At 41.6% G+C, this 15044-nt stretch overlaps 1 protein-coding gene across 1 annotated transcript in view; it reads left to right on the top strand.

Moving 5' to 3' along the window:
• Window positions 1-15044, top strand: part of MTX2 (metaxin 2) — a 32788-nt gene that overhangs the window by 4993 nt on the left and 12751 nt on the right. Inside the window, exons 2-3 of the mRNA XM_031599432.2 lie at window positions 8147-8194; window positions 9152-9198. Of these exons, the coding sequence (XP_031455292.1) occupies window positions 8147-8194; window positions 9152-9198 (95 nt within the window). The remainder of the gene's footprint in view (window positions 1-8146; window positions 8195-9151; window positions 9199-15044) is intronic.

Below are 15044 nucleotides of genomic sequence, written 5' to 3' on the forward strand. Positions count from 1 at the left end.
TTTGTAAATACTAAATTCATCAGGCTGTTTTGGTTTTTTGTTGCTATGTACTTTAGGGGGACATGGACATGGGCTTTTTTGTTTTCTTTTGGAGGGGGAGGTAATCCAACCTTTAACTCCTTTTGCCATGAACAAGTCTCTTATGTAGCTCCTGCCAGTTTGCTCGGACACATGTTTTGTAGCTTGATTTGAATCAGTCCTTTGAAGGGATTGCCTGTCTAATCTTTTGTTAGGCCAGGGGAGAAATGACTTTATTTCGTAATAACTGCAGTACTATACATATTTAATTCTGAGTTAGCTATTTCTTGTTTTTAAGAAGCGATATAATGACAGTTTATAATAGAATGTTCCTCTATAGTTGGTTCTGGCTCCATTAAGACAAAGCAGTCTTCCTCTAATCAGGATTTTACTATTAGATGTTTTCTGCTAAGTAGTATCTTCTTTTTTTCTCATGGCAGGAAACAGGATTGCTCTAGGAGTATGACAAGAAAATTAGTAAGTGAAAAGGAACTCTTACTTTGATTTTGTCCCATTTGCTTTGCAAATACCATTGTCTCTTTTGGGGGTTGACCTGAAGATCATGAGCCCTACAGCAGCAGCAGAGGCACCAGTGCCTTCCCCTCACCAGCGGCAGTGGTTGGCTGGCTGCACCACTGCCAGCCCTGCCTGCATTGCTGCCCTTTGCTGCTAACCTGCCTCAGATCTCTGCGCTTCTTTCCTCTACCTGAGGTCCAGGCTCTCAGCACTGCTGTCATCACCTTGTGCCTCCTGGTAGTGCTGCCCTTGGCTCCTCGGGTGAGATAGGAGAAAGGGAATGGAAGGCAGCCATAATGAAAGGCCACAGTGCTGGGACTGGATGAGCAGGAAGAGTGCTTGGGGGGAAGCATTTGGAGAAGATCAGGGATATTGAGGGCAGGTCTGGTGGGACAGGCGGGTTGGATCCCTGGTGTGGGTCAGAGTAAACGCACTGGGGATGAAGCAGGGAGCTCCCAGGGGCATTTTGCAGAAGTGGCTTTCAGTCTGCCTGCCAGACATCCTTAGGAATGGAGGAGTTTGAATTGTTTGGATGAGGAGCTCTCAATCTAAAATAGCTTCCCAAAAGGCTAACTTAAAGTGTAAAAATGTAAGCAACGTGGCTAAGGGCATTCATGAGTGTCAGACATCTGTCCTCCTCTTCAGGGCAGCTCCTATGCATGGACCTTTATGTCTTCAGGCAGGGGCAAAGGACTTGAGTAGCACAAAGGGAAGAGATTGATTTAGAGATCTATAAAAAGCTATGATGAAGAATTACAGAGTTTCTTTGAGATGGAGCATTTGTGCTGAATATCAGGAATAAGTAAAATAGCTCCAGCTTGTCGAGACTTGAGAAATAAATCTATTGAGATCATTAGTTGGCACTCTGTGCTTTTCTGAAGGAGTCCAAATGTTGATTTAGGAGCAACTTGTATTTATGATTTTGTCTCTGCTGGGTTTCAGTGGCCTCTTTGAGCATGGACTTACCAGGCCACCTCCTCTCAGGGAGCATGCCGAGAGCCCAGGGACCAAAGCACAGTGTCTGTGCTCTGGGCATTCAGCTCAAAGTAATGAAGTTGGACAAATGCTTCAATCCATGCCATTAATAGCTTTCTTGGAGGGTTAAGGAGCAGATTGTCTTATCCTAAATGGCTGCTGCAGTCACGTCATGCTCAGCCTCTCAACATTCTGCCGCAGGAAACTTGAGTTTGGGAATCGCTGCTCAGATTGAGTCTTCGCATTGACGTGTCTGCTTGATCAATAATTACTGAGCAGCCATGATTTATCTGAATTGTAATGTCTCTCAGAAGGAGGCCCAGGATAGATTTAAGCAAATGATGTAATTATTTGATACATGATTTAATGTGTCCTGTTTAACTTGTGTGAAAGTGGGCTTTCATTTGGCAAGGCACTGTGGAATACTTCTTGATCCCCTGTCAGCAATGCCAGGGAGCTGCTGATGCTCTCATTTCTTCTTGGCCCTTGTCAGTTTGCAGGACCAGGCCAATTAGGTGGCATTGATCTCAGCGTGGGTGGGTTAACTGGTGGGGCTCAAGGTGGCCAATCCACAACTTCCTCATACTTGCATTACTGGTTGTGGATAATGGACGGGGTGTGCCTTCATGGCATTAACCAAAATGAATTTCTTTGCCTTATTCCTGTAGTAGAGATTTAGAAATGCATCAGTTCCTGGCATTTTCTTTTAAAACAATATATCGCTCCTTGCAAATGTGACCATTTGCATTGTGAAAAGGGAAGAAAGTGATGGCCTACTTCTTTTTGATGCATCTCGGCATCAGGCTATTAATGATCCTTTTTCCTTCTGGAGTCTGTGGGTTGGCTTTCGGTGTGGTTCCTTTGGGTTGAGCACGGCTCCCATAGCAGCAGCCCGGGGAAGCCAGGCAAGGAATGCCTTCCCAACCGTTGTTGCGATGTCTGCTCCGCGGTGCTTGGAGACTTGTAAATAATGCTGTTGGATGTGGATGCTGCCAGATGTAGGACTCGATTTCTTTGTAGTGTTTACTCTTGTGAGAAAACAGTTTTGAGGTATCTCATTATAATTTAATCAAATCTGTACCTAGGGAGAGGCTAAAGGAAACAGTGTGGAAATAATGCGTAAGTTAATTTCTCCAGCTGTAATATTGGAATACGGCGATTCAAATTAATGCTAACTTTTTTAGGTTTTAGTAGAGAGTATTTTGCCTCTTGGCTGTTTTAACAGGCCTTTAATGCTATGTGAACAAAACTGGTAAATACAGATGTTTTCGCTTTCCTTCTTTTTATGCGAGTTTAATATCAAAGTGCTTAAGAATATAACAGTAAGGGAAATGATCCATGCAAATCTGGTGACTTCAGAGAAGCTGTCTTTATTTCTGCACGGTCTGTAAACTTCTGCTTACAGTTGCAGGCAATGATTCTGTCCCAGGCCTGGCTTCACTTGCATAATTTCATACAGAGGTCTGCATGAAGGAGGTTGCTGGTCACTTGGGTGCTTGATTTACAGAAGCAGAAAGAAGGTGTTGAGGGATTAATTACTGGCAAACTGAGAACTCAGGAGATTTTAGTTTACAGGGTACTTGAGGCAGAGATTGTCTTGTTTACTTTTCTTTATGTAGTTTCAGCACTTGACAAATAATCTGCAGGGTAGTAACATTTGGTATTAGTTCCTTAGCCTTGACTCTGATTTGGCATATTTTGGCTTCACAGCTGAAAATTACTTACATCTGCATCGCCTTCGGAAAACATTCCCACTCCACCCAAATTCTATGGTTGTGCTAATTGCTGGGAACAGCTTAATTTCAAGTTGAGCATCGTCCTGCAGAACTCTTTCACCTGATAATAACTTCATTTCCCTTGAAGGAGAGAGCACTTAGATGCCTGCATCTGGAGGTTTCTCATGTCTGTGCCCAGTAGTCAGGAAGGAGCAGCCTGCAGACCTGTGCTAAATGAGCTCACGCTGTAAATCACGTCGTGTACCGTGATGGTTGAAACTGGCGATTCATGCTAGGCTTCTGAAACTGTTACATTCTTGCTTAGCATATTCCACAATTTAACATGCAAAGTGTATTATGTCTTCTTATTTCCACAGTCTGTCTTATTTTTTAAGTAACAGGATTAAAGGTATAATTGTAAGCCATTTATTTCATTTCAACTCTTTCATCATTGTGAAGCTGCTTGGGGAAAGTGGATGAAAATGGCTGTTCCCCCATCCATCCAGGCAGCACTGACATGGGATGAAGTTTCCCAGCTATTAGAGTGTAGGAGTTGAAACCAAATTTGGTACTCTAATAAGATGTTGGAACAGTCTGGACAAGGAGCTGGTGGGACTGAAGTGCTGCAGAAAGTGTTGGGAAGTGATGCCTTCCTCATCACGGACTTCACTGAGGGGATGTTCTTGCTGCCTTTCATTCTTTGACCTTGAAATTCACCTGTGTGCAAGGACCCCAGGGAAGTACAGCCTGTCCTGTTCTGAGAGCATCAGTTGGAACTGAGATGTGTGAGCCTCGGCTGAGCTGCTCTTCTCCTGCTGGTAGTGAATTCCAGAGCTCTCTTCTTGTGGCTTAAATGCCTTCATCCTTCTTGCTGTCCCAAAAGCATTTAGATTGATAAACTTTTATTATTGAAATGACAGCTCTGAAACATCTGGAAATGTTGAAGTTGGGATGTTAATTGGATATAATCTCTGACCTTAGTGTAGCTCAAGTAAAACATTTCACTGCAAAACCTAAAAATGCACCTGATGCTGTTCTTTTTTAGTGGCAACGAGTTTTATGTGACTGTCATGTCTTGTTCTATGCTTTAAAAGCTTTTTGTTTGAGCAGAATGATACATTCAGTAATTCATTCTCTTACATGACAGATGAGGCTAGTGATCTCTTTTAATAGATAGCTGCAAACCTGAGTAATTACAACTCCACTGGGAACATGCAACACACCAGTTCTCAGAGTTTCCCTCAAAGTCTAATTTGACACCGAAGAATCCTGTTAGCACTTTGTATTCTGTATTTTCTATGCTAAACTGTTAATAAGTAGAACACTTTGACTAACAAATACATTGAGCTTAGGGAAATTTTCATCTATTTTTAGTGATTTACAAAACCAAAGAAGATTTTTTTTGTAGATTTTGTTGATTAATGCTATAATAACTCCTCACAAACTTATCATTTGTGCACTAATGAAGTCAAATCCAGTTTATCCTCTGGCAACTATAGTCTTCTGGTCACTAGATGTTAGTTTCCCAGCTAAGGGAAGCTTTCCCTTAGCTCACTGTTTGTTTCCTCCGTGGCACTGAATTCTTTGCTCCTGTAACCAGGCTTATGTGGTGATACTTTCTGTGTCCGTATGCTTTTAGTTCTCACTTGCCAGTAACTTGAATTTGGTGCTTGTTCCGGATGTACGTAAGAGGGAGAACTGGTCCATAGGTGCCAGTTTCCTATAACTGGCACAAAAGCAAGCAATACAGGAGAGAAATAGGGGAAGACAACAGTCCAAGGTTTACATGTCCTGAAAAACAGCAGACAATCCATATGAAAGATTAAATGTTTGAATTCCGTAAGCATGGGAAAAATGTCATTAAAGTGAGAAAGCAATCTTCAATAAAGATTATGTGCCTGGGAGGCAGACGCATTCGGCACCACACGGTCGTGGTTCTGCTGGTTCTGGAGGCAGAAGGAAGAACCTGATTGTTACTTATTCATAAGTTACGGAGAGAAGCAGCTCCTGGAAGGTGTTCCAGGCAGTTATTTCATCCTGTGAGCAGTTAGTGATAAAAGTGTGCACTGCATAGGATCTAACGCATAAATGTGGTTCTGTGTTGAAAGCTTCTGAAACTGAATTGACATGGCCTTTGTTAATTTTCTTTCTCTTCTCGTTTTTCTCTTTTTCTCCTTCTGTCCCAGTAGCCTTGGAAAGCTTCCCTTAGCTGGGAAACTAACATCTAGTGACCAGAAGATTATAGTTGCCAGAGGATAAACTGGATTTGACTTCATTAGTGCACAAATGATAAGTTTGTGAGGAGTTATTATAGCATTAATCAACTTGATGGATTGGAAATATGACAGAACTGAAGCAGCGTGTAATATTAGTGCCTATTATTCTACAAATTATGTCTTCACCTACATTCATAAAGCAGGAGTCATTGCCGTACACATTACTCCTTTTCTCCTCTTGCACAGGCTTGTGGTGTCCCCTCAGTGACTTCTTGCTCTGTCCCCAGCAGGTTCTGGCCTCTCCGAGCTGCAGATTTTGGCCTTGCAGCAGTTGTGGGGCTGGTCTCTGAATTTAGCTCGTCCCTCATGAGCCTGGACATGAAGAACTGAAGGCTTTGGTTCCAGGCCTCTGAGCATGTGTTCACCTTGTCCACACGTATGTGCTCGGAGTTGGGAGCTCCTCTGGAGACTGGCAGATGCTGAGTGCAGGGCTGCTGTGCTTTCTTTCACACAGAACTGCTGAATTTTGGAGTTCAGATGTCCTGATAAGAGAGGCTGAGATTTTTATGTGACTGTTCATGTTTCATTTACTTGTTAAAAGACAAATTTTAGTGCACAGCTGTATGCTAGATGAGTGCGTGCAAACGTGTAGAACTGCCCTTGTGCTTTCCTTCCCCTTAGCTTGGTGTGAGCTCCTGTATATACTAGGATTGGTGGTAAAAGCTTCATATAATGAGTGACCAAATGAGGGTCAGATCCTCAGCAAATACAGTTTGTGAAAATCTGTATTTGATCAGTAGAATGTGGAAGGAAATTCTGAGCAGATAAAGGCCAGCAAGTTACAAAAACATTCTGCTTGTGTTTTGGTTTATAACGCAGATGCAGTGGTGTCTGGTTGGACTGTGCGTGCCAAGAAGCTGTGATTTGTATCGAGGGCTGCCTGTAGCTTAATGCCAAGATCAGACTGGAATTAGTGTTTGAACTTCTTGAAACAGACTTAGCTCTCTTGCTGGAAAAAGAAAAGTTCATGTAATTTTTGTGGGCCTGAGACGTGTCAGCCACGTGCCTGTTCTTCCAGTGTGGGACAGAATCCAAGAACTGGATGTAAATCTGGCATGGCAATCTAAAAACAGGCAAAAATTGTCGATAGAAACGGGCGCATGCAATTTGAAGTTCTCAGTACCATTTTGGGCATGGAAAAAGGATGCTCTCTCTTTGCTGGCACAGTGGGGTGTTGCCGTGTACAAGAGCAGTGTGCTTTTGTGGCTTACTTCTGTAAGAGTTCCAGAGGTCAGCACTGTAAGTTTGCTAAAGTACAGCACTAGCTTTCTTAATTTCCTCATTGCATTTGTTCTTCCAAGACTTGAGTGGATCTGAAGAAATGTATTTTAGATAAATTATTTTAAATGCTTAAGGTTGCAGTACCGTGGACGATACCTAGTCTCTATTCCAAGAAGTAAATGTACTTCCATCTCAAGAATTTTTACTCCAGGGCAATACTTTAATGGAAGGGTGTAAAACCAATAACTGCTACAATAAAACATAAAACATTTCTTCCTGACACGTAGGGGTGATTGGTTGCTTTCTCATGCCTCTGCTAGTGTAGCTTCGGTGAGCTCTGTGCCTTCATGTTAAAGGTAGTGACTTTTGCAGGACTGTGCAGTGATACAAACTTTCCAGTTCTGTGTGGCTTCCATACAAATTTCCATATCTTCAGTATTTTCTTGGAGTCGAAGGACTAAGGTACAAATAATGACTTTCCTGAAGCCAGTGGCACAGTTTTGTTTGAAGCACACACAGTTATTCATACACTTCATTGCTTTAAAAAGTAATCTTTGTGAGGCTAAAATACAATATAGCTTGTTGGGATAAAATCCAAGTTTGAATTGCTATCTAAGAATAGATTTCTAAAATGAATTTAACAAAGAATGTAATGGAGATAGTACACACAGTACAGTGACCCATCTTAATGCTAATATAATCGGTGCTCATTAGCTGTTGATTATTTTTGCCTTCCCATAAATTCATATGGAATATGATGAACTGCAACGGTTCTCAGTTGGAAGCCGTCATTGTCTTCTGTTCCTTTGCTTTACGACTGGTGGTGCAGGTTTTTTTAAAATGAATATTGCCATTGCTGTGCCGGGGCTGGCCGGTATTTAATTTAAAGCAAGGGGCAGCCGGGTCTTGGTGGGGTTCATCTTGTGCCCACACACCTCGCTCTCTGGGTACGGCATCGGGCCAGTCAGGCACAGAGCTCTTCCATTTCCCCAGAGCATTCTTCGTGTTTGGTTTTGAGGTTCTTGCTTCTCTCTCTGTGTTTTCTTCTGTTATTTCCAGAATTCATTGTTTTGTACCTTAATAAATAATTGCTCGAGTGGCCGGAGTTGTGATGGGAATGTCCACAAGGATGCCTTATGGCAGAGAACAGCTAGCTGCTTTTGCTGTGTGGTAATTGCGAAGCCATTCTGCAACATAGCTTGGGTTTTAGCTTTGTCTGCAACATTTAGTTTTGAGGCTTAATTTTCTGCCCTGTGTTGTGCCCCTACGTGCAGAAGAGAGTGGGAGGGGGACATCTCAGGGCAGGTCACATCTCACATCAGCTCTTTGCAGTTTGAGTTCTGCTCTTGGTAATGTTTGTGTTCTGTTAGCATCTGCAGTGCGTTGTTGTTTGGCCTGCCTAATTAATTCCTCTTCTTTCCACAGCCGCAGAGCCTTGGCCTGAAAATGCTGCGTTGTATCAGCAGCTGAAGGGTGGGTACGCTTTTTGCAATTAGTAATGACTCTATTTTTAAAAACCTATTAAATGTGCTCGAAGATAATTAACTGCGAGGAAGCACAGCAACTGTTAAGAGCCCTTTGTGTTGTTTGTCTGGTCAGAGGTTTGAGCTACGCTTACATCTGCCAATATAAACCAGCTATTCATGGCCTATAAGGTCCTTGGTTTATTATTGACTCATTATATTGGCTGCTGTAGGCAGTGTAAAATGATGTGGTTGCAGGCACAGTTGGCAGATTTACTGCACCAATAGCTGAGGCAGCAGATTTTTGAAGTCTTGTGGTAAAGTGGGCTCTCAGTAAAAAGGAACTGTTAAAATGTATAGGCTAGGATGGTTCAGGCTCCCTTTAGCAGCTCTTCATATATCATCAGATCACATTATGGCCCCCATTTGGGGCTCAGCAGCCTGCTACAGTTGTCAGAAGACTGCAAAGTAATGAAGACTAATAGGTAGCAGCCCTAGTCTTCTAAGCATGGAATTTTTATTGCAGTGAACTTGTCATCTTTCTTTTGTGTGACAGACCTAGACACAGTGTGCAGTATTAACTGCAAGCCGTTTTTATAGCTTTCTGAATGCTTTTACTTTTTAGCCAGAGGAGTTATGAAGATGCGGTTTTATTTAACTTTGATTAGAAGAAGAGTAATTGGCAGAAAGCTCAAGCGTTTGGTTTTCAATTGTAGCATTTTTATATAGAGTATACACCACTACGTTGTTGGTAGTGTATGATAAATGCAATTGCATTTGCAGGAGAAATATTCTTGGTACTTAAAAAATAATATAGCAGGTTTTCTAGCCTAGCTCCGTAACAATTATACATTTGCTCCTTCTTTTACATGCAAGAAATGCAACTCAGGATGACTTACAGTTGCAGATCAGTAGGTAAATAGACATTGCTTTCTGTAATTGTGATTTTTCTTTTTTCTTTCAACAGAAGACCAGATTTTGCTCTCTGATAATGCAGCTTCCCTTGCTGTTCAGGTAACGTCATCTCTTCTAAACTAAAGATGTTATTTCTGTTTTAGGTTTTGAATTATTTTCTTTTAGCTAAAATGTCTGTATTTTCCCAAATGAATAATTTAAGAATTATTTTTGTCATAAGCAGTGACTTATTTCCTGTGTGTGATTTGCTTCGTGTTGTCATTGAAGTGCCAGAGCCGAAAGGACACGAGGGTTTGTGTGTTCTGTACAGAGTGCTTGTACTTGTATTTATGCTATATTTTATCGTACGGTATCTGCTTGTCCTCCTGATCTGGGACCCTGTGGGGTGCCCCTGTTGTCAGCTGGGGTGCCAGTGCTCCTTGTAGCCTCTTGTATGATGCTTGCTGCTATTTCATTCTCACAGCTACTACTGCCCCAGCTCCAGGCAGATGTGCTGTGGGCATCAAATCTCCATGTGTCTCTGGTGAAATTGAGGAGAGCTATCATATATACATAGTAGAGATCCAATGTGGTTTGTAGAAATAGTCCATATAATTGACAGATTTGCATCTCTAACTGACTTAAAAGCACCTCTGTGGCTGTGAAGTCTGTGTAAACTCCATTAACCTGTTAGGTTCAGTAACCCCAGATCTCGAGGGAATGTGTTCCCATTAGCAGAGGGGGTCAGGCTGTCAGAAGTGGTGGTGGGCAGGATGTCTGTCAGGTTCCTGTTCAAAGTAGCTTTGCTACTGCTTTGTGTAGCAGGGAGCTGCACTGTTCCCCTGCTTCTTGCTTTGGTGTGTGGTCTGGCTTGGCTGCTGTCAGCCAAGACCTAGGGGTCTCCTAGGGCTGTCCAGGGGGTCACTTCTCATTTAGCCTCATGGGACACTGGAGACTGTAACTGACATTACTGCTAAAAATATTGGGATTATATGATCGTATTAACTACTCACTGGATCTCTAACATTTTTTCCTCTCAGTCTGGCAATGTAGGAAATATCTGTAAGAGTAAATTCTATCAGAACAAAAGGTACCTTTGTCTTGTGCTAGAAAAATGAGTCATCTTTGATATATCAAATAAATGGGCAATATTTTTTTTTTTTGGTTGGTGTGTTTTACGTTGTGTCTCACAGTAAAGCAAGTAAGTGCTTTTGTTGCTCCCTTGATTTCAGTGTTCCTTTTTACTCCAGAATCCTGTATTTTTTGTGGTTCTTATATATTTTCTTGCCATGTAGCGATGCACATAGGTGTGGCTTGCATTAAAAACACACAAACAAAAGAAACAATAACATAACACTAAAATTTCCTTTTCTAATGCATCATTTTACTTTACTGTATCCAGTCCACTGTTATCCTACACATGTCACTTAGATGATAAATTAACTATAATATATTAAAAACGCTTGTTTTTCTTCAATATTCTCTAGCTGGACAGCTGATAGTAGCCATGACTATAAATACAGCTCTGGTAGATATCTGATCTTCAACTTTATAGAACAATTTTCTATTGGGGAATCGTATCTATTTAGAAGAACCTGTGTAACAAGGTTGTGACTGTGAAAGAATAGTTATCCTTGGTGTATGCAATCCAATTTGAAATACTAGGAGCTGTAGTTATGTATTACTAGCTAAGAGATCAGAGAGCCTTGACTAGACCAGTGTAGTTTGCATAAGGAAATTGCTGCATTCCTCTGGTTCAGAAATGACATTTTATGCTGATAGGAGCCTGTTTATCTTTTTACTGGATATCTCTCCCTCCTGCTCCCCCTTCCCTGAGGAGTAAATGGGAGCAGTGGATAGGAATAGAAATAGGAGCTGGTACCTGTTTTTTTTTTTCCCCCACAGTTGCCATTCCCCTTCCCTTGTTAGGGATTCTGGGCACGTGACTATCACCAGGGCAGATCCATGGGTTGGTCATGGCCTGATGAACTTTCATGTGATGGAAATGCACTGGAATTTTGAATGCATCTGCTCAAAAGAGCGTGTGGAGCCGGCAGCCATCAGGTCCCTAAGGAACATGGTTCATGTGGGGACACTGGTTGTGCTGGAACTGGTCTTCTGCATCTTTCTCTGAGTCCCCTTACAACAGCCCTGTGTAAAACTGCCCTGAAGTAGCTCTTGGAAAACAGATATACAGAGAGTTACATCTAAAATAACGATAAAATCCAAGGCCATAGGAAGTAGCACTATGTGCCGTGCAAGTGGGGAGGTCGGAGTATGCTGGGTATTGCTGAGCTGCTGTATTGGTGGTGTCCTCAGTAGTCAACAAACAAACAAATGCCTTTTCTCTTGTGGAATCTCAGCTGATCCTGGTGGGTTGGTTTGTTGTTTTTTAATTCCTCTTCTACTCATGTTCTCTAATTCTTCTGTCCTCTTCTACTGTTGTTCCTGGAAACACACCGAATGAAGAATTCCTTCCTCTTTTCCAGCGTGCAGATTCTTTGAGTTTGCTGAAAATGCAACATAACTTCAAATGAGCTAGTGCATTGTCTCATGTACCACTTGGTGTTTGCACTCCTTGCTTGATAACTTGAAGGATTTTATTATATGGTCCTGTTGAGAAGGAAGGCTGCAGAACCTTGATATTGAATGCAGTGCTGTTTTCACTTCAGGGGAATTACTACTTTGCCCTGATTTTAATCTCAGCCATGATTTTCCAGCTACAGGAATGAGAAAGTTGCATTCAGAATGAAGACTCTGTTCTTCTCGTGAGATGTTTGGCATTGTTCTCGTTAATGAATATACATATACTTCCTGGGCACTGTGACTCACAGTTAAAAGCATTCTCCCCTTGTTTACTGTACTGTTTCCGAAGTACAGCATTCCTGCTTATCAGTCTTATCATACTAAAAAAGTCACCAAAACTCAGAATCAAACACACAGCTATAATTCAACCCCTGAGCAGCTCCACTTTTAAAGGAGGTAGAGATGGAGTTACTATTTAAAATGATAGCCTGAGAAATTGAGATTTATTATGTCATACTCGGGTAGTGTAAGAACACATTTAACAAATTGATACTATCTTTGCTTTAAAAAGCTGCTTCATTTCAAATTCAGTAGATTGCTATGCATTCCGTTCTGTGAATAATTACAAGGAGTTCAACAGACTGCTGTTGGAAATCTAGTACAGAGGTGTAGGCCTTTTGGAAAGAAAGGGGCCATCCTAGGAATTCTGAGGTCTTAAACTCAGACCTAACTGCCTCAGATTGTACAACTTCTACCTGCTGTGTCCTGTGTTTAAGATAAATTCTGATTTAGAAGAGAACTGTGTATGCTGGGAATGCACTTATAGGGGTTTCTGGGTTATCACTGTCAGACCATGGGTAGGAGAGAGTGGAAAATGAAAATTATGAATGCTCATTCTCAGTGATAAAATGCTGTCTGTATTTGCAGCCAGTTTATTATTATTTACTATTATTTATTTACATTTGTCAGCAGTTCCCTTGAGGCACAGCTCTGCGTTTCTCTATGCCTGTTGGTTCTGTAGGTGTGGTGTCTTCAGACATTTGCCACCCATGGGCCATCAGAAGATTGCATGTGTGTAAGCTTCTGAGCACAGTTTCTTGCAACAGGATTTTTCAGTGAGTAATTGCATTCCTCTCCTCATTGATGAAGGTGTTACCTCATCTTGGTTGGCTCTTACTTTGCTCACATGTGGTGGCCAAGGCCACCAACTCGTGCAGCCATCCTGGTGGGAGAGCAGTCTGTGGTTGTGGCACTGAGGGATGTGGGTAGTGGGCACGGTGGGTGTGGGATGATGGTTGGACTCCATGATCTTGGAGATCTTCTCCAGCCTTTGTGATTCTGTGGATTTAAGATGTGGATTACGGTTGCTTCTGTAAAGGTTATTTGTGAGAACCAAGGACTTCCAGGTGGTGAATTGGGTCTACTGTGTGTGTTGCTATGTTTAAGCTTTAGGATGCTGTTGCATTCATAGCTGGTGGATTACAGTTTTTTCATCTACTTTAAGCCACAAGCTGGGATTAAAACTAAATAACCGTAGCGGACAGTCTCAGTCTGCAGCGGAGGGCCTGCCCAGGCCCCGTCCCCCTGCTGTGCCTGGTGCAGGTGAAGGCTGGTGGGGTTGGGGTAAGGGAGGGGACAGTGGGTGCACACAGCTGTGCTCTGCAGGCCTGCGGCTGCAAGTACAGCAGCAGCATCTCTGCGTGCTGCCCCAGCTTGTCAGGGGGAGGAATGCGAGCGTTTCGGCTGCCTCTGTCATTACAGACTCTTCTGAAATATTTATGTGGGTAGCAGTGGAGTCTTGCTTAAAAGGCTGTCAAAAATGTTCACGACTGTGGAAATTCTCACAGCTATCCTGAGGTTATATAGCCAGCAGCTCATTACGTTAAGATATGTATTAATTGCTTGTGCAATTGATGTCCTTGTAAATGATCTTAATATATTCCAGGAAAGTGCGTTTAGAATTGTCTGCTCTTAGTCCTGAATGACAGAAGGATGTTTGGGCAATGTAAAATTGTGTTACATAGACTAACTGCTTATTTACTTCAACAAGTAATCAAATGAATGTGTAAATCACTCATGATTAATTGCTCTCTACACATTTGTGATTTTTTTCTTCTTTTTTTTTTTCCTGTGTATGAATTGTGGTTTGGTTTTTCCCTAGACAAAATGTGAGGAGAAATGTGAACTTGCTGCTGAGGTTGAACCAAGGCTGAGTGGAGAAATGAAAATCTGACCTTTTTTTTTTTTTTTTAAGAGAATAAAAACTGGAATTCTTCACCATGAGAAATGCAATATCAACATAATCAATCTGGCAGCATTATGTTGTAGCTGAAAACATGCCTAAATCCCAAGCCGTAGAGGTACTGTTTGTGAGTGAAACATCTTTCATATAGTTCTAAGATGAAATTACCCCTGAATGAATAGCATCTTCATTTATCTTCAAAACCTCTGTGCTACCACTGAATCTACTCCTTCCACATTCTACGACAAGAATTACATTATACCATTAGAACAGTGCTGAGCTGCAGTGTAAAATAGATTGTTTTGGAGAATGAACGTGGCTTTGCTATAAATTATGTTCACAGGTACAAAGGAATTTGTTATTTTGTTTAAAATAGTCACAAATATAATTAAGCTCTTAATTTATGTTAAACTACAAATGTGGCCATTACCATAACTGGATTAGGAATTTAATCTGTCACTCAAAGAATGATACTGAGCAGTTTTCATTTATAACCTTAGACATACTATTTCGGTTACAGGGTCTGCAGCTGTTTGATATGAAAACTGAATTATTCTGTGGATTTGTTCATGGTTTTTAATTTTAAAATGCGTTCCTGCAATAAAGTAGAGAATAACTCTTTAGTTGTCGTCACATATTGTCCTTTGTCTGCTCATGAAATAGTGTAAGAATGAAAACAAAATGCCTTTTTCTCTTTCTTCACAGCAGTATTATGCGGGTGCATTTAGAAGTGCTGCTGAATAAGAGATGCCTGCAGTGGATCGTTCTTTATTAAAAAACTAATCATGAGTATGTCTTCTTTGAATGAAGCCTGGAGTGTGTGCCATCTGACAACAGTGCTCCTCGTGTGGGGATATAAGTTGTGAACTATTTGGGACTTAGCATAAGCAATTTCATTCTTCCCTCTGATCTTGGAAACTGCAATCTGGATATGATTTACATCAAGTTATAACTCATTTTTAATGAGTGTGTGTGTGTTTGCTTTTTTGTATTATTCTGAGAGGGGACTGGAAGGGAAGAAGAGAGCATTGTGATGGAGCTCTGATGGGGTGATTTGCTGCCTGATTGGTGTTATGCTTCCAATCGACAGCATCCAAACAGTCTGGTCTTTGGGGAGGGCAAAGAGGAAGGGAGAGTGAGAGCAAAGCTGCTACATAAACCAATTAACCAAGGGAATAAAACAAAACTCCCCCCTCCC

The sequence above is a fragment of the Phasianus colchicus genome, chromosome 7, assembly GCF_987193195.1.
Source record: "Phasianus colchicus chromosome 7, bPhaCol1.hap1.1, whole genome shotgun sequence".
NCBI classification, from domain to species: Eukaryota; Metazoa; Chordata; class Aves; order Galliformes; family Phasianidae; genus Phasianus; species Phasianus colchicus.